Consider the following 20,543-nt stretch of genomic DNA (forward strand, 5'->3'; position numbering starts at 1 on the left):
AACAATACTTTAGAGAAGCACAAAGGCTCAAATACATTATGATCACACCACTTCTAAATAGAATTCTGTCAAGCAAAGACAATTTCCAGGGAACATAAATAGAAGGCTGGACAACAGAAGCCATATGTACTGTATATATAATTTGAGAAGTCCATAAAATCCAGGAGTTAAGAGATAGCTTAAAGTAAAAACAAACAAAACAAAAACCAAAACAACGCACAGAAGCTTGCCCCATCACTTCACACATTTCACATTATTAAAAAAAAAAATCACTATTTTATGTTGCCACTTTGCATATAGACTTTACAAGTAAGAGGGCTGACTACCTGCACAGGAAGCCACATCAGTATTTTCCTGATGAACTGTTTAGGAACTTTCACTAGGCACCCAGACTATCCAGGCTAAGGATATCTTGGTATTGAGAAGACATAAAGCACTACACAAAGGAAGCCATTTGCAGTGTATTTACTAGCACATTTGAGAAGTCCTACAAAACCCAGAAACTGCAAAATGCACTTGAAAGCCAGCCGACTCCAATAGAAAAAAGAAAAATTGTTGCCTGAGATCAGGAGAATTAAGGCCTGAGGTTGAGGACAAATGCTTTAATTAAATGCAGCGAAGCAGAGGAAGCAAGCAGACACTGGAAGCAAGTGTTTACAAGGCAGCAAGGAGGGGCACACAGATGATGCTGAAAAGATGAACAGGCGCAGCAGCAAGGAAGTTCACCGTGGGTCAGTTCAAACAAGCTGCTATTCAGAGAGAAGCCTCTGAGCCTTTTCTGTTCTCTCCTTATGGAAGCCGTCGTAACCTGTTTCTCCCTTACTGGAAATCTGCATTCCTCTCCAAGCAAACTTCCTTCTGAAATCGTATGAAACAGTTGCTGAAGAAGAGATTGAGCAAAAACTTCTACAAGAGTGATAGAAAAGGTAAAGCAGCAATCAATCCTGAACATATGAAAGAGACTGGAAGCAAATTGGGCAGGAAGACTACCAGCAAATGCTCTCAGTTTAATGTGGCAGCAGCCCACTCTGCCAGCACTGCCCAAGCAGGCTTACTCTCTTCCTACTCTGTCAGGGCCCCAAGCAGCTCATTTGTGCAGCACCTGTATCTTGTTGCAACATCATTGGCTAACTACCAGTTCTTGAACTCTCACACCTGGGTTTCTAAACATATGATCTTACTTAAAATAGGAGCAACACAATGTTTCATAGGTAGGAAGAAGAATTAAGAGAAGGATGACCTATAAAGAGGTTTCATGCTTTAAATATCATTCATCACACAACACAAGTCACCTCCTTCACTTGACATGTTGTAATAGTTTTTGTCCAAAAACTGGATAAAAAACATTTTGAGGTGGTGCTAAAACAGTATTTAGGAAGGATATTACTTTTAAGTATGCAGTTGACTGACATTCAACTTCGCAGGGTATTTCTGGGGTTTGTTTTTTTTAAAATGCCTGAATGCCTTAAAATGTCCTTTCAGACAACCTATCAGCATGTCACTGCATATCCAACTTGCCCTAAGAGACACCTCATGTAAAAAGGTTAATTACTAAACCTGCATGCCAAGCACCTGTGCAGCCACCATGAGTGAAGGGAGCATCTGTTTTCAGATTCTCCATTCAGCTTCTATGCCAGCTACACTGATCACTGCTGGCACCCAGAGTAATAACTTCTGACATTTCAACAAGAAGAACAAAAACCGAGGGTTTTTGATCTTTTCAACAGAATGATTAAGATGACAAGATTGCACTTAATTCTAAAACAAAGATTTAAAGAACTGCCAAGTACAACTGACTGATTTTAACACTTGTTTTCTGGTCTTAGTATTTCTTTAACAAAGAACAAAAGTTACAGTACAGCTCTAACCAGAAGAAAGGTTATCTGATAGGTATTGCCACAACCTTCAAAGAGAAAAGCACCAACTGCTTCTATATTCTGCAGCTCCGGGTTTTTCAGTACTTCTCTCCTTTCTCTGAAGTACGTTTAAAAATTTTTTTTAGCTCACTAGACATAGCTAGTTAGTATTTTCTACTAGTGGTTTAAATCACACCAATACTTTCTCCATTCTCTACAGTCTAACAGTGGAAACAAATCTAAAAGTGAGAACACTTAAAAAAAAATTCTTTGCCTCTCTCTAACCCAAGTTCAGATGGTTACCATGAAAGCCTTCACAGAATACTATTGCTTTAAAAATCCCTAAAATATCCTCTGCAGCCTAATACTCTGTATAATTTCAAGTCACATTTCCTGCTCTCTGAACTCATATAGAGGCACAGGTTGCTAAGCACCTAGCATTTGCTCTGGAATGCAGAAACCACATGGAATGCAGAAACCCGCATGGAAATAGCTGATTTATCCAGAAACTGACTTAAAAGGCTGAGTGCAGTACATTCCTATTAAAAATGAATAGACTTGATTTTTAGAGTCAAAGAGCAGAAGCCACCTCACATGTTTTTCTTTCCAAATCAAATATTTAACAGAGGAAAACCACAGGTGTCAGTGACAAGGAAAGATTAGTTGTAGCTTAAAACCACAAACGTGGATTGAAAAGTCATGGGATTTGCTCTGCTCACTAGTAACCTTACAAGTGCATAATTTAGACTGGTATTGTTTGTCACAGAGAAAATAAAGCCTTTCATTTGTTCCAAGAACTGCAATTTTTTTAATATTCTTTCTTAAAAAAATCAAAGCGGCTGCTTCCCTGTTATGTTCAATACATAGCATTAATAAAGTGTTTACAACTGAAAGTGTACAACCTTTTCGTCTCAAGAGTCCTAGCGCTCCAACTGGAGTCAAACAGTCAGTTGAGGGGGTGATAAGAACAGAGGAACAAACGGTAGGCAGGATCTAGGTGGGGGAGGAAAACAAAGAAGCCAAACAGCTTTTAAGAGCCCGTTTGCTCAGTGCAAACTAAACTACCATAAAACACTTTTTTTGGTAGAGCAGAGTTAACTCCAGAGCTCTGACCTTTCTGCCAATAAATGCCCCTTCAGCAAAGGGACATTAAGCTGAGGACTGAACATGGAGGAAGCCCACTGGACTGTTACTCTTGCAACATGATATGGAGGAGAAAGATAATGATTATGAGTCCTACACTATCTAGTGCTTAATAGTCGATTATAGACAAATGCCCCGCCAGCAAACAAACAGAATGCAGATGGAAATCAGTTTATGGATCCTCCACTATCGGACTTGGAAGAGAACTGTTTAACTCACAGGCTTGAAAAGGCCACATTAGCAGTAAGAATAGCATCTGTCGTCAATTCACAGTTACTAAGTGAAAGCTCATCAGCTCCAGGATGATTGTGCTGTTCTGCCCTGTAGCAGACCTGAATCTTATGCCTAGGAACTAGGCACAAGGTTTTGAAAATACAGTGTGCTTTATGCAACAGAAGAGCAGATCCTTGACCTAAACTGAGACAGCCTACAGGAAACAGGTAAGGTAAAAGAGATTTGAGAGATATAAGCAAACAAGAAAATTACAGTATTTTTCAGAATGTAAAAACAATTTCACACAACTGGAGAATTATACTTAACTTCCATCTTAAGTACAATTTAAAAATTAAGCATGTTGAATAAAAAGTCCTTGTGAAGGAACCTGAATCAAGGAACCTGCTGTGCCTGTGTGCTGCAAGGCACAGCAAGCGAAGCAGGGAACTGTCACATTCCTCCTGCTAAGCGCTTACAGTAGCTATCAAATCTTCTCATTTTAGCCTACAGAAACTTGTTCAGAATTAGTGAGCACCTTGAAATACAAATTTCAAAAAGCCTGTTTGAACAAATCTTGTATGGGAGTGATTAACATGCGTTTTTGCAGGACCAGCTGCTGCCCTTAATGTCACAATAAATAACCTACTTGCAGGATTTCTACCTTGTAAATTGCAAGGAAACTCCCTGATTTTCACAGAAAAGCAGGGAAGACCAGGTGGAGCTGGCAGCAGACTCTACAGGCTTTTATACACTTCCAGAAATATTCCAAAACAAGCATCTCTTTAGCCGCTGTCCCTCTCCAGTCTGAATCTGTATCATCTTTAAGTTAGAGTGAACACTGTCCTAGGACAGAACATTAAGTGAGAAACACTGGCAGACAAACTTGCTCACTTGGATTCAGAATTAAATTTAACTTGTTGTCCAGTTTATCCATTTTGACAGATAAGCTCTTTATACAATGCAGATGCAGAGCAGGAACCTCATAACACAATAAGCAGTTCCACTTACCTATTGAAATAAGAAAGGGCACTGACAACATTAAGCCTGCTCCTACAATTTAACCATTTCCTTTCATGCCCACAGATCTTTCTCCTCTTGCCATGTGACTGCTTTTGAGAAATATTCCCTGCTTATTTTAAACATTTGCCTTATGATTCTGAATCATACTGAGAAAACACTTACAGTTTAGGAAACCAAATCTCCTAATTTTAGATACTTGAATTTCATCCAAGTTAGGTGACTGCAGTAGTAAGTGTAGTTATTTGTGTCCATAGACATCCAGTTCTGAAACAATTTCATTGACAATGAAGGAAAGGATGAAGTATGGAGTTTTATAAGAATAGAATTTCTATATGGTGCTAGCTTGAATCTAGATTAAGACATAATACATAAAATTAATAGTGGCTAAACATTAAGTGACTTGCACCGAAGGGCCAATGGTAAGACAAAGGCGTTTGTTGATTAAAACAAGTACCACAACTGATTTATGACCCTCCTAGTGGTAGACTGTACTGCTGTTTCTACAGCACAGATAAAGCACAGAGAGGGTGGAGGGAAAGCTCATGCTATCTGAGGCAAGGGTAATAAACCTCAAACAAAGTAGTGGTTCTAACTTTCTCATCTCAAAGTTGATTATGACTCAAAAATAAGTGTATGCTTTAATTTTATGTCCCTATAAGAAGCAAGGGAGGCCCTGCTTCTACCTATCAAGATACTCGTTTTTTGGAAGTGATAGTGACTACTGAATTATCAACCCGAAAGGAACAGCAATTAAATTAGAATGAAATTAAAGGCTTCTGGCAACAACCACTACACTAGAAGTTAATGGATATAACTGAATTCTGAGAGGAAAAAACCCCACTCAGCCTACCTAGAGCCCACAGCTCTAAGCACTGGAGTTCTGTTCAGCGCACTCCTGTGCTGGAACTTCTCCAGGAACTGCTTTCACCAGGCACTCAGTTTCTCCCGCTGCTCACAGCATGAGTAAAAGCTGCTCAAAGCTGTCATTGTTTCATGCTTTCCATATTCCTGAAGAGACTGTTGCACAATTACTCGTTATCTATCAGTGAGTCATAGCTGTTGCAGAGTACAGAAAGCCAAAGCGAATGCCAAATCTACACTGAAGAAAAGTAACAAGATAACATTAAGGAGGAAAGTGTTTATAAATATCTTGAAAGTGAAAGCAGGGTTAAATTTAGTTCGAGATGGCAGAGAAATAGCTCACAGTTCAGTTAAGTAAGCTTTTACTTGCAGTCAGACCTGCAGCCAGAAAGGAGGACAAAGTTGTCTGAAGAAGCTCTGAAGAGCTCCCTAAAAGAACTGAAACATCAAGAAAAACTAGAAATCCAAAGCGATAAAAGTGAGACCTATCAGTCTTCTCAAACTTCCCTTGACAGTTTATCTTACAGTACATGCTAAAAATAAGAGCATACAATCAATACTAGCACCACGGAAGCTATCCTTACAGTTTCTAGGGTTTTACTCAAAATTCAGTGAAAGCTACTAAAACAAACAAAACAAATGTCACATACTTCAGCACAGAAAGAATGACAAACAGTAAGAAAACGTTTTAAAGCAATTCACTTACATTTCTCCATAGTAGCCCTTCCCTGGTGGCTTAGCTTCCTTTCCATTTTCAAGTCTGCTTGCTCAGCAGTTTGGGAAGTACGCAAAAAATATTTTGAAAAATTATGCCTCCCAGCTCTTTGCAGGATCCTTCTCAGGTCCAAGTTACCTCTATCAGCCTGCTCATTGTTTTTGATCTATTAGCAATACTGTGCTATGAAAAAAGGGTAAAATGTTTAGCAGTGCAGGAAGCATAAAAGTTACATTAATTTCCTTGTTTTGTCCCTTGGTTCCAATCTTGAATCAACTAAGAAACTCAACAAAATCCACCTATGTTTGGTAGTTTAATTCATGAAAAGACAAGCCGGGGGGGGGGGGGAAGAGATGTTATGCTTTAACCTTGTAGTTCCCAAACCAGAGCTTACAGATCATGTATGATCTCTAGAACTGTGCTCTCAAAAAGCATATGATAAAGGAGGAAGAAAAATAAGCCATGAAATCCTGAGGATTCCACAACATTGAGGTTAAAAAAAGCTATTTAGGTTATGCACTAACTTAATGTTACTTTCTCTTGCCTCACCCCAAAATACAGATGCTAGAATAGCTGTGTGTGTTTGCAGTTCCTTGAAATGTTAATCCAATAGCTGCTGCAAAACTACAGTGCACTACAAGTCTACCTGAGGAAAATTTATTTTTACTGCTTGTATTTCTGTGTACAGATATATATAATGGTTATCTCCCTTTTAAATTAGATGAGAAAGCATCCATCTATTAAGGTAAGACAGAAAACGGTATTACAAACAAAAAGGCAATGACAGTGAGGAGAAAACTGGTTGGAGTTCAAAAAAATGTCACTGTGACCAAGCATAGTTTGCCATGTTGTTTTGATAACACCCCACGAAGTTTTAGATTGTTTTCTCTTTTTTTTTTAATGCAGTATCAGTTATATTAACTTGATTCTCCAAGTCTCAGATAAGGGAAAGAAGAACACATTCATGTATATGTATATTAGGATGGAAATAATACTATCCAATTAGTTATTTTCCACAAGCTAATTAAAAAAACCACACATGCAAAGATACAATAAACACCGTAACAACATTTTAAAGGGATTTGTTTATTTTTGGTTTACAAACAAAGGCACCCAGTATTTCTGTTTATGTCTTATAAAAGCTCACAGATTTAGCATTTTTGTTTCAGAACGTCTGTTACAACAGCAGAAAAAAACATTACAGGAAAATGCAACTTTTCCTGGTCCCAAATTTAAATACCAATATAACTGTTAAGTGAACACGTGGTTTCAAACTGCTCATCTTCCTATTTAACCAGTCAGAGTACCTTCCATAACGTGCTAATCAATTCAGTTAATCTAGCTGACTGTATCAAAATATAGTTCCAGTATTTTTGATCAAAATCTGTTATGTGCAAACACTGGTATGAAAGACTGCAACAAAACAGGGTCTTGATATAGAAAAAAAGTAGTTTCAGATAGAATTTTACAGACTGACCACAGGAAGTGACAAAACTAACGTAAAAAGTCTGATACTGAATCTGTTGTCAATTAAATAGGATGACTGATGAGTTTGTGCAAGATACCAGTAGTGCACAGACAACCGTGGTCTCCAAAGAGGAAACAAGTTAGGTTTCTAAAATGGCAATGTTGAAAGAGTAGAGATTATGTATCCTTACGCTTAAAATAATGCTTTACTTCAATTATTCAATAAAATAGATTCCTAACCAGTGTTCTGGACCAGCAATAATCAATTCATTGGCTCTGTAGTCCTCAGTATTAACAAATCAACATAGAAAGTATCATATATAATGGTTATAAACAACCAAAATTTGTAAGTGAATTGTTTCACAGAAATAAATTTCACAATGTTGATGTATTTGTTTTTTTGCCAACTTCAGTCACATGCCAGCATGAGAAGGGGGGTGTCACTGGATTGTAGGCACCTCTGGAAAAAAAAAAAGTCTACAGTGCAGGAATGCTTAAGCATAATTTTGGGTTGAGTAAGAGGATGCTTGAGGAGGCAACTACAGTGTAATACACCTAAACGTATTTGTTAAAGTGTAACATCTTCAATCACAGAAGCCATGATTTATTTTCAGCCACAGTCAGAGGTCTCTCACACAAGGTGTGGTCCTAGACCATTTAGACTTTTAATCACTAACTTTATATATACATAGGTAACATTAAAAAAAAAAAAAGGGGAACTGCAGTTTAACTAGTTACTACAGAATATTTAGCTTCAACAAGGAAGCCATTATCTTTTCAGAATGATATATACACCTGCATGAAAGGTGTTCTCTTTAAAGTAAGGTCTTCACAAGAATAGCAAAATAAGTTCTTTACACACTTAATCCAGACAGGACAAAAAACTACCAAGGGCAAGTATACCATAGTTCTTCTGTAATTAAGTTATTGTTTGCCTTTTCAAGCAGATTCAAGAACATATTATTCACGTAAAGTATAAACTGATAATTTTAATGAGCAAATACTGGGCAAGGGCGCTGGTCAGTGCATCAGTAAGAGGAACGTTACAATGTTTTCAACTAGAAGTCTATGCCACCAAAATTTAAAGGGAGCTTTTGTGTGTTGTTTTAAACAGGGATTCCATCTTTTCTTGGATCTGCTCTTTTAATAGATATCTTCCCTACCAAAACAAACAGACATGCAGAAAAACAAATTTCTTCAGATTTAACCCTAAGAATTTAAGTTAAATGACAGATGGAAGAATTAACATACTTTGATTCAGAAGCAAGGTGCATCTCCCTCTGCTTGTCCAGTGAAATGAGGGTTTTATTGAGGCAGGGAGGAGAAAGCATGCTTATGCATTGGCATTTTCCATGCAAACTTCATAGCTTGGAGAGATTTAAAGAAAAATCCTAATTTACAAAGAATTTGCTAACTTTGCTCAAAACTTAAAAACAGGTTTCTCTCTTAATAGCCTACAGTCTGTCCAACTACAATCATCAGTATTATAAATAGCAATTAGGCATTTTAAACTCCTTTCAAATACATTTACCTTTCAAAGTCAAGTGTAACATTCACGTGCTGGCTCTGTGCTTCCAATAAAATTATTCAAGAAAGAGGATGGTCAATGACTTGCATCTTTCTTCAGGGTTACATTTCCTTCTATCTAATCAATGATGGGATCAACTCTGCTTTCAAAAAAGCAAATTGCTCATGCTGACATAAATGCAAGTTGTATGAGGGCAATTCCAAGCACAGAACTGAATCACTGAGCACATTCTGAAGACGAGATCAGACAAAAGGCCTTTCAGTAATTAAGGTTTTGTTTGTTTGTTTGTTTTTTAAGCAAAGTAGTCACCCTTAACATCCTTACTTTGAGAGGAAGGGAAAAAGCGGCAAAAAGTAAGAATAAATTACAGAAGAGTCCTGCAACTTTTTTCCAGGAGATCCACCATCATTTATATAAGTTTGCAACTTGATAAAACCCTTTGCAATTTAGAAGAATTTCAAATAAATACATCTACAATAGCTAGCAACTAGCAAGTCAATATTTATCTTGCTCAATGTGGAGTAAAAATTAAAACAAAACAACAAAAAAACCCCAACTTATGTTAAGGCAGATTTCAATCAAACACATTCCAAATTGCACAGTTATACTGGTCAGTGGTCTAAAAATGTTTTCCCCAGGTCAAGGAGTTAAAGTTGTTTTAAATGTTTGTCCAATGCCAATTCAATCTGGCACCTGACCATTTTATTTTCTGTTTTCATGGAAATACACAATTAACATTACATATACCATACCGTATATTTTGCACTCTGATTTAAGATGAAATTATGCTTTTATAAAATATGAGATGACTACATGTTACAGGCTTTGTGCAGTTAGACCACCATATGCATAGATGTCCTAATGCTAAATTCTCTTCTTCAATATCTCATAGTACTGGAGGCTCTGAAGTAGGAGAGGAACTTGTAACACAGACTAACCACAAAGTACCAGATGTTTCTTGCCATTTGTGATCTTGCAATAAAGATACGCCAGATCAGGATCACAAGAACTGTATTGAAGCCATAGCGTATGTTCCTTAACCTGGGTGGGGGAAAACAAAACAAAAAACAAAACACTGAGATTGTATCAAGACCTACAGGAAAAAGAATACTCTAGAAAATTAACTTCTAGTGTAGAATTTAATTTGTTCATCTATTCATCTCTAGATATATTATGAGTGGTATTAAATGGTAACTAAGCAGAGAAGGCTAAGCCCACAGTTCACTGCTGAAAGAGGAACACAGAAGAATTAAGGAACACAGCCAGCTCAGTAGCTAACCACTTACTTAACTACACTTCTGCTTTATAGTTGCTTGATAAAACCTCCTAACGTCAAGGTCACACACTATAACCTACCTATAAGCAGGCAGCCATCACCCAAAAATAGGCAAATAGGCAACACTATAAACTCCCCTCCTCCTAGCAAACATGTATTTAAGCTTCGCATATACATGGAAACAGCTCTGACTGCAGCTGACAAAAAATTCATAGGATTTCCCAGACATAGAACCCAGGCCTCCACTGCAATTTTAAATTAATTCCTTTTCAGGAAACCTCCAGTTTTATCTAAGGATTAAGAAAAACTAAGTGCCCTTTTAGGGACATGGTGACTTTTAGCAATTTTCTCACATGTAAAGATAGAAGCCCTGAGACAAGCAACAAACCAATACGCAGACTGCTCAGAATTCTAAGAAAACAGAGCAACTTCTCTGGTTCAGTAGATCATGACAATTTGTATTTTACAGGGAGCTCTATTTAAGGAAATACTTGCTGCCCTTGTTTTGTTCTACAGGCATGCTGGATGTTATCATAGCCAGACCTTCCACTGCATAGCTTATTCATGTAAAAAACAGACTAAATTTCCATATTACAAAAGTAAAAGTCCAGTTTTTTATTTGAGAAAAGATTCTGCTCAGTAGTTTCTTAGAAATGCCAAATCCCCTAAGTTACCACATCTGGTTAATATTCAAAAAATAGACTCCTCAAACTCTGATTAGCTACAGTTAAGTGCTAAATGGTCACAAAAGAGACTGACTCAATACCTCAGAGTAAAGATATGTTAGAATCTAACCCTCTTGCAACATAATCCCCATATAAACTGAGTCAGGATGAACAGATGCCATTCCAATACAAGACTATTTCTCATGTTATTTTTGGTATGATCCTTTGAACAGAGACAAGGAGTGGCAACTGCATGATAACTCCAGTGCATTTCTGAATGGCATCTAAATCCAAAACTAGAAGAGATCTCTCTTCAACTGTCTCCACTATTATCAAAAATTACTTTTTCCTTTAAAAAGTATATTTGAGTTTTTAAAATTCATTCATCTTTTGTTTGACAAGAGGCAGTCCCCTTTGAGCCACATCATAAGAGAATTCAATAAAAAGCACTCAAAACAGACATGCAAGAATTCTGACATAGTCCTATGGACCCCTTACTTTTTCCAATATTTCTATGTTAGTCAAGTCCTCATCAAGATTCAGAAGGAATCAGTACTTCAAGCTAGAATCCCCTCTCTAAAAATCCAAAAAGCCTGCATTCCCATAATAAAGTCTGCAAATTGTGTCTATCCAAACCAGATTGTTCCTATCCTACTTTATCAGCAAAGTGTCTGTGAGTCATAAGGTATTAGTGGCATTCAGGCTTATCATAGACCTGAACTGAAACCCAGTGTCTTGCCCGTAGATCCAGATTACTTTGGTGCTATGCCATGTGCAGTGCTTACAGTTGTGTCTCAATATGCTATCACAGGTTAACACTGGCAAGTTTGGCCAGTATACTAAACACAGATCATCCCACACCAATCCATTCTGAAACTGCACAAATTCAAGAGAACAACATGAGTGATAGCCCAGACTACTTCTCCTAGGGCTATCAGGCTTGGAGACAAGAAGCAATACTGCAGAACGAGATGAGTCATTTTAATTTCATTCTTTGAGACAGATCAAAAAGCTTCCATTACCAACTGTCTTTGAATTGCCCAAGAACAAAACCAGGAGAACTGTACCACTAACATTCTGGACAGTGAAGATGCACTCAAATTGGAGGATTTAAGCTACAGATAAAAAGCTAAGAGAAGTCACCTTAGAGGCACCAGCACCAAAGTTTCCTGCTTTGGCGTGGAGAGTCCATGACTGTTTCAAGAGACCACATTCCCAGAACAAACAGTTGTACTTCTATCGAAACTCCTTAAATGAATGTGCCACTCTGTTTGTGTACCTTTTTGCTTTCCAAAAGATACTTGGGTAGAATCAGAAACCTCTATTTCAGTATACGCTAGTGATCAGAGCTATAACCATAATACTGGAATAATATGTAACTCTTAATACTGCGAACAACTTAAGAGAAGCAACAAACAGAAGAGGAAAGCTGATATTTGATTGCTTTAGAAAATGCTTCAGACAACTGGACTGGAAAATAAGAACTCTAGTGGATCTAAGCAGGTGCTATAAAGAACAATTACATCATAAAATGGAAATGTAGTGAATCTGGCAAGGACAGGGAAACCAAAAAGTTATTATGGAAAAAATAAAAACATAAAAACTTACTTATTCAAGTGTTTCCTAGCTGCAGGGAGGCCAGACATTTCTTCATTCAGCACATATTTCTTTGTTCCCATACAGTAATTTTCCATGTATTCTGCCCAATGCAGTTGTCGAACATCAAAATTAAATGTCTGCATAAAATAAAGCTTTCACTGTTAGTTACCTAAAAATTCACTTATGTTGCATTTGATAATTTAAAGGAAATGGTGAAATGGTAACCGCCTTTATACCAGATACTTCTGATTTTTTTTTGATGCAAGGAAATCATCCTGTCCTTATGCATAAGAACGATCCAGATTTAGATCCCATTTCTGACTCAACCAACAGCTTCTTATATGCTCTCTTGCAAACTTCAACCAGTTCATGCCTTATTTTTCCTCATCAGTAATATTCTTCCCTCAGCTTCTGAGTGCACTGCTTTTCCATTTCATCTGTCTGTAAGGAATTCCACTCTAGATATTTAAAAGCTATTTTGCATTATGATGTTTTCTAAGTAATAAAATAATTCTAATATGCTACTGAATAAACACACTGTTCTGTGCCAAGTTCATTGTTTGATAAGAGGACACTTTTAAACTGTGCTTATAGTTGTATACTTATGTTTAAAATAAGAGCCATATGAAAATATTCATCAGGAGAGGAAATTGCTGTGGTAAATGCACAACTCAAGTTTCCCACTGGTGTCTTGATTTCCTCATCTCAAAAGATTCTACAACAGTCATAAAAGTTCCAATGAAAGATCAAGATTTTCCTAGTGAGTTTTTAACTGCACAAATGTTCTTTCAGAAAAAAGAATAAGCAAAATTGTACTAGGAACAAGAGACAAGTAAGCAGTTTTGTGCAGTGAAACTGTATTCAGCTTTATAAAGTTATATATACACTAAATCCTCATACTCATGTTTCCAAATAAGCTGTTTAACAGCATGGCAGGTGTGCTGTAAGATATGATGAATCCCATTCATCCTATATTCATTCCCATATGAAAAACAAACTTCTGAAGACAATCCATCACAATGCGTCTTAGTAGTCTGGCATTCCTCATAAGTTAAAGGCTACTGTGTATTTCTAGTCATGATACAAAAATATATGCATACATGCTAACCAGATTTTTCTAGTGCTACTAAGTTATCAGAAGCTCTAAAACTTCACTTTATTTTTCATAACATAYTATAGCAAGAATGTAAAAGTTTCAACAGTTATTTCAACTAGTTCTTGATTACTCTATGCACTTTTGAAATTTTAGTAGTATAAGCTATTTGAAAATACTAACAGTCCAAAGTTCTGTTTCTTTTTACTTTTTCCCCCCAACTTGAGTGCAGTATTTCAGGAAAAGCGCAAAACCAACATTCCACACAGGAATCAGCACAAGCTATTCTGGTTGATAAAAGGCTACAGTGCAGTTTTACTTCCAGAAACTTAGCCACGTTTCCTACTTCGAGACAGTTTATTTGGAAGTTGGGTTACTTTTCTTCAACTTAACTATAGAACTAGATTGTAAAATTCACTGTTTCTAAATTTCCTATTCAAATGTTTCACACTTCGTTCACCTTTCAAGGCAACTGAAAAATTGTATCTATCTCCAGTCTATATTAGTCTCTTCCATCTGAGATTACCTTTGTTGCTATCTAGATACACCTGCCAACAGTAACTACACTGTCCATAATGCAAGACTAATTATTCTAGGCATCAGAGAAAAGGTAGGTGAAAATGATTCTATTATCTGGGCTACAGCATTGTGCTAGATCCTGCCAACACCAGCAATATCATCATGGCATCACTACAGCAGAGAAGATTTTATAGACAGACATAAGTCTGCCTTATAGGAACAGTTCTATAAAACGGCAAGTTAGTATGACAGCTTGCTGTTTCTAAAAGTTCCCACTCTACTCCCCCCCAAACCTTTCCTAGGTTGCATGTTCCCGCTGTGTACCTTGTGACATTCACTGGATTGAGTTGCTTTAACACATTAAAAGAGCAGCAAAATCTAAACCAGCAAGCAGAGCTGGGTAGCTTGTTGCCTAATTATGGTCAACGCTGTATTTCATAGCGTGATATTTGAACAAGTTGACATACGGTGAAACTTCTCAGAACAGGCCAAGTCAAAAGTCTACTGTGGTTCAAGCAGTTCTCTGACAGCATGCTCCCACAAACTGCTAGAGCACAGTTAATGCCAGGGCATAGTTCTATCAGTTCTCAGAGCATAGAACCCCTATTTTTAGGGACACTAAACACCAAAATCTAGGAGAAAAAAAATTGCAAGAGTTGTTCTTATGAGCTCTTATTCAGATCCTGCATTCAACTAGTTTTTGTTCTCCCTCAACAGCCTACAGGAGTTCTCTGTCATCCTGCTTCTGGTACGCTTTCCCTCCTGCATGGGGCTGTTTTAGTCACACAATGAGAACATACTTCAGAAAGAAAAAGTGAGAGAATTTATGCTTGCATTTCTTAAATACACATGCTATCTTGCCAGAGCATGAAAAGGATATATAAAAGTTGCTACTAGACTAAAAAAAAGACAAACAAAAAAGCCACTCAAAACCCATTGCTCATTCCCAATAAAATAGACAGCAGTCAAGAAGTAAAACCTTATTTTATTCAAAATGTAGACAAAAGTGCGGCAGCTTGACCCCTTGTTTGACATATGAAACAACGCCTTTTATCACATGATCAGGCCACCCTAAGAGAACCATCTCCTTCAAGGGGACCTGCGCCTTTCTTCATCTCTAGCCACTCATTTCTTCTCTTACTGGTTTAGTGCCTTTATAAAAAGGACTCTTCTTAAAACTCAAGTCATGTCACTAATCTGGTTTATAACATGGCTCCATACAGACACACTGACACAACTGAAAGAAATGTGGCAGATCTCCAGAACTGAGTTGGTGCTAGGCTTAGTTCTGTATTACAAGTAGCATTTCCAGTTCATTTTATTGCAAGTCTAACACCAATAAGCTTATTTTTCACTTTCAGAGCCTCCACACCCATATCGCACAGTTACTTGCCTTTTTGTCTTCAGGGTTTAGTTGATTCATTAGCATAGTCATATTTTCAGTATTCCAGATCCAGGAATTGCTTGTAAAGTACTCTAGTAACATCATGGCCTTATGAAGACGTGTTATTGTTTTCATCATCCTGCAGTCCAAGGATTGGTATGTACAGGTTACAGCAGTAAAGATTAGTTCAAACAAGGAAAACAGACAATCAGATTATAAGTTTCATTACCCTCCAACCCTCCACCCTAAGTTAATACATCCCAACTTGCTCTGTACCCAAAACATGAAAAATTAGATGAATAGGATATCTCTGCATATTACTCAAGTAAGATGTTACTTGATTTTGGATATCCAAATTCCAAATGGAATGTGAACTTACTGAACAGCCTGATTTTTTTTTTATTCCTACTTCCCAGTGCAATAGTAAGTTTCTTCTCCAAAAAGAGTGACCATCAGAAGACAACATTTTACCACCTTTTCTTTTTATTTTAGGACGGTAACGTAGAATGTCTTTAACTTACTCTTCACCCTTAACCCTACTGCTTCTGCAGCAAAGGGTGGGAAATATTTAAGGGGACAGCTAGACCACAGCATGTTCTAGTAGTTAGCCAATCGCTTCTAGGCCACTTCAAAAATATGCAGAAATACTTTCCATCATCCTTTATTATGCAGAGGAGGAAACTCTGCAAAAACATCACTTGGAGTACAGAGAAATTATGCTATAAGGATCAAATTTGAGCAAGTTTCCCTCTGATCAGACTATCTGAAGATGGATCCAAGAATGTGAATTATCCCGTCTCTTTGTTGCAACGTTCTCCACTTTCCAACAAGGTCGCTACAGGAGGTCACTCAAATTGTGTAAGTACTAATTAGTACCACATAGCCTAATACTATTAAATTCCTGCTTTTGAGGTTCAAGGGATTTTTCTGTCTCACAGAATTGCTTCCAATCTGATCCTTATAGCAAGATACACTGATTATTTTAAGCATAGAGGAGAGGGGTGGAGAACAAAGCAGAACAACCCAGCACTAATAGGCTGGTACTTACTTTCTGAAAGTAAGATTTGTTCAAGAAACATAGTAGCAATTAAGAACAACAACAACAAACACCACAACACTGATTTTTCTCTGAAAGCTGCCTTAGTGCATTCATACTTGTAGGAGGGATATAGCACATAGTCCCAGAAACTCTTCCAAAGAAAGTATTTTGCATTGCATAAGTGTCCCCTACTATTATTAATGGCTGGCAATCTCAGTGTCTAAGGGAATACAGAAATTGCCTCTTTTTGTTTCTTCTCGTGAAATGGAGTAATACAACATGCAGAGATCATTGAAAAAGCAGAGTATATTTGAATGGAAAAGCACAAACTCTCCACCTCCATGGGTACCTATTTACAGATTGAGAGTTGTATTCAAATTTTAGACCACTATCTAATTTCTTTAATAGACATTCCTGGATGCTTTCAAACACCTGTTTATAGTTTCTCCAGTTAGGCAAGGTGGCAGTGGTGGGAGTTGAGCTGAAACAGAGTTCCTCTGATTTAAAAGTATTTGAGAATATTGAAGGACTGAATTAAACATCCAAAAAAAAAGGGATGACACCCACAGCAAGTGTCTTAAGAGTTATAAATTAATAAAAAAAAATGATAAAAAAAAAGAGAGGACTGTTTGAAGAGAACTCAGAACCTGAAAAGCAAAAATCTTACTGGTCAGGAAAGTCAAAAAGATCTTAAGGAACTGTCCTGGACAAAAACAGTGCCAAACTAAACACAGTGGCTAAATGCTTAGACTCTTCTGTGGAGGTCTCTCCACTGACAGTCCTAAGATTATTTAGCTTATTTGACTTGCGCTAGTGTGCTTCCCCAGTTCAGTGTGTTCTTGAGCTAAGCTGGAAGAGCAGTTGGGTTCCAGTTAGACTACTCTGACTGCTACAGTCTAAGAAAACTTGCACTCCTACAAAACACTAAAGAGTGCAAACAAAATCTGAGTAGGTAAGCGTAGATTTACAGCTTGCCACTAGCCACTGGCATTGCTTTTAGGTCCTCTTTTTCTGTAAAAAATAAGCCAATTTAAACCTCTGGTGGGAATCTTGCTGCCTCTGCTTATGGAAGGGGTCTCGGAGCATAGTTAAGCTGCTCAAACAGCAAGCTGCTAAAGACAGTCCTTCTACCCTACCTCAGCTGCAGATTCTCTCTCTCCCTCCATCTCACACTGGATTTAGTGACTGGCCACAGAATCAGCTGATCAATGGAATTTTTTTTTCTCCTTCTTTACTGCAAGGTTAGTTTCTTGCTATATCAACCAAAAGAACCTAGTGACTCCACATTCTCTCAATTACTAGATCTGACAAGAGGGAAGTGACAAGAACATGTAGCTAAGGGATGGAGGAAGAGGGACCAGCTTCCTTGGTGACAGCTTGCTAGGTTACACTACATCAATATGAAACTACACTCTCTCTGTTGCAAAAGAAGAAAAAAGTATGGTTATATCTATGAATATAAGAGGGTGTCACAGGTATGTCAGCAATGAATGTCAGTTAGTGGACACTGTGTAGCTCTAGCAGACTAAGTATTAGTAGAGAGACTTCATAATTTCAAGGGCACCATATTCCTCTTGCAAGTGGGAATACACAGATGACTCAAAAAAGAATATAAACATACACAGTGAACTTTATCTCTCAACCTGAAGTTTTGAAATATACACTTCACAGGTTGTTCCAGAGATAGCAATTAACTTTAAGTAGTAAATATATCAAAACCACACATAACCAGTTAATATAGTATCAAACGCAGCACCACACTTTCTTCATAAGCTGATCAGCAGGTCTGATTTTTCTGTCTTAAAGAACTGAAGATCTACTGCAGTCACCAAGTCAGTGTGACAACATGCAAGGCTTTCACCTATACTATGTAGAATTTTGCCTCTATCAGCCAGTTCTTATTCCCATTAGCACAAAAACCATTAAACAGATCAAGAAGTACATCACAGAAATTAAAAGTTTTAAGCAATAGTTAAACAAATCAAGTATCCATCATTTCAGTGAGCATGTTTCTATATGAGACGATAAAAAGCAGCCTGGCTGCACTGCAACTACAACTGCATTCTGAAGTCTTACACGCAAGCTATTGTCTCCAGGCTAAAAATAGTTTTGATGCCAAATGCAAACTGATACCTTCAATGAATCTATGGGTTGCCAATATGCAAGTCTCTACATAAGCATTACAGAGACAGTTCAAAAGAAAAAAAAATTTTTTTTTTTTAGGATTCTAAAATGCATCAGATAAGCTTTCAGATTTGTCAAATGACACGCATTTTTATTTCACTGTAAATGTTGAAGTGTAAGACATTGGAAACCTTATCTTTCTAGCAACTCTGTGGTTCCCGTAAGTGGATGCAACTTAGAAAAGTGTTTCCAAGACCAAAAAAAATATTAATCTATTCAATAAAAGTGTACTCTTCATTCATTACTGGTTTGCAACACAGTAACTATGTGAAGGGTGCTTCACGTTATATTCTAAGAAATTTTAATTCAAAGGATACATATGAAATGATCTCTTCACACCTTCTCACACACATCAACCACACCTTTATTTCAGCTTTTCAAAAAGCAGTAACAGAAAGTTAATTGCTGGAGAAATCCCTAAACTACTACCTTAATTTAATGCCATATTCTGTTTTTCCAGAGTTACTGAAAAGATGTGCTGGGTTAATATTTAAGGGCTTTAAGATTTCAAAGACACTGAACTGCTTTTAATAAGATATGGTTCTGTTGTGCTAAGCACTATGCAAAGTTACAAGAGAGAACTATACCTTAAAACTAATTAGATTATTAATAAGCTTTGCTATGCAAGTATGTAAGTTTCCAAGTATATATGGCAAGCTACTGACAATACTATCCTTAAACCTGGATGCTACAGATTATCACTGCTATTTATGTATTGCCCAACATCATAAAAATCTGTTAAGTATAACATACGAATTCCTCATTGTGCCATTCAATCCTTACAGCACATGTTCTTTCTAAGTATTTCAGCACAAATATTTCTTCCTTCCCTTTCTTTAGCACTGTTAATATTAACAGAAAAAATTTTAAATTTTCTTATGAGAAATTCAAGAATGTACCACTGTATGCAAAACCCAGAAAGTCCATTGCACTAAAACCCATTGTTTTAACTGCTTCTACAAGTAAGGTGCACAAGAATTATTTGATATGGCAGAATTAATTCGAATTATAAGTTCTCAAAAACCCTTTAAATAGAATTTTTTTTCATTATGAACATATTCTTCTAATTCTGAAAAGTCATAGCCCTAAATCTAGTTCTTCCACTTGTTAGATGTTTCTCATTCACTGACACAGTACAATATCCTGACAGTATGACAACAGTGCAGTTAAACCTATACAGTAATGTCACTGCTTTGAATTTTTCTCCATGGTGTGCAATAAAGTCATTAGAAAAGCGTATTCAGACTGAGCGCAGAGAAGGCAGGCTATTGACCACATGAAGTCAAGAGTCAGCACAGTATTTAAGTTCAACCGTGCAGTTTTTACCCCTTTTTTAACTACACTGTTCAAGTTTTCTTGCTAAATTGCAGTCGAAAAAAAATCGTCTTTTAAATTAAGCTAGCCCTCTGTCACTCAGGACAATATTATGATGAGTCAGAATCTCTAACAATGTTTCCAAGGCTTCAGCAGTTTCCTAGTGCGTGCTACCTGGTAATTAAAACCATGGGCCAACTGGACTGAATGACCATAGCCACAGCAGTAAACCTTTATACCAGTACCATCTACAGCCTCTCAGATAAACTGACTTTCAAAGTATTTTGAGCCAGAACATTTTTATTATTATTAATAAACAGACCAAGAGTAAAATCCAGCTTTTAAGTTTTTTTGTTATTAAATAACCCATGAAGCCCATTAGGATTTAACACTGCATATCTTGCTTGTATCTACATATTAATTTCCTTCCATTGCTCCCATTGTGCAATCCTAATAAAAAAATAAATTAATTTAAAAAAGAGTACTATGTAATAAAAGCTATATTTCTGTAAAGGGGCTGGGTATCAAACTTAAAAGCTTTTCTTCAAATGTCTCAATGAAGGGCGTTAGACCAACTTTCACAAACTGAACAATCACTTTTTCTTTCAGTTGAATTTTCCATYTTTCCTCCAAACTGGAAATCTTGTGCACGATAAGAAACTCACCC

General features: G+C 37.0%; 1 protein-coding gene across 2 annotated transcripts in view; it reads right to left on the minus strand.

Annotated features, from left to right (window-relative positions):
• Nucleotides 1-6,875: 6,875 nt before the first annotated feature.
• FAR1 (fatty acyl-CoA reductase 1) overlaps nucleotides 6,876-20,543 on the minus strand; it is a 42,681-nt gene continuing 29,013 nt past the window's right edge. For both annotated transcript variants that reach the window (XM_026087716.1, XM_026087717.1), the window contains exons 10-12: nucleotides 15,349-15,478; nucleotides 12,353-12,480; nucleotides 6,876-9,844 (exon numbers count right to left, since the gene is read on the minus strand). In XM_026087716.1, the coding sequence (XP_025943501.1) occupies nucleotides 9,682-9,844; nucleotides 12,353-12,480; nucleotides 15,349-15,478 (421 nt within the window). In that variant the 3' untranslated portion in view covers nucleotides 6,876-9,681. The remainder of the gene's footprint in view (nucleotides 9,845-12,352; nucleotides 12,481-15,348; nucleotides 15,479-20,543) is intronic.

This window comes from Apteryx rowi, unplaced genomic scaffold, assembly GCF_003343035.1.
Source record: "Apteryx rowi isolate R43461 unplaced genomic scaffold, aptRow1 scaffold_73, whole genome shotgun sequence".
NCBI classification, from domain to species: domain Eukaryota; kingdom Metazoa; phylum Chordata; class Aves; order Apterygiformes; family Apterygidae; genus Apteryx; species Apteryx rowi.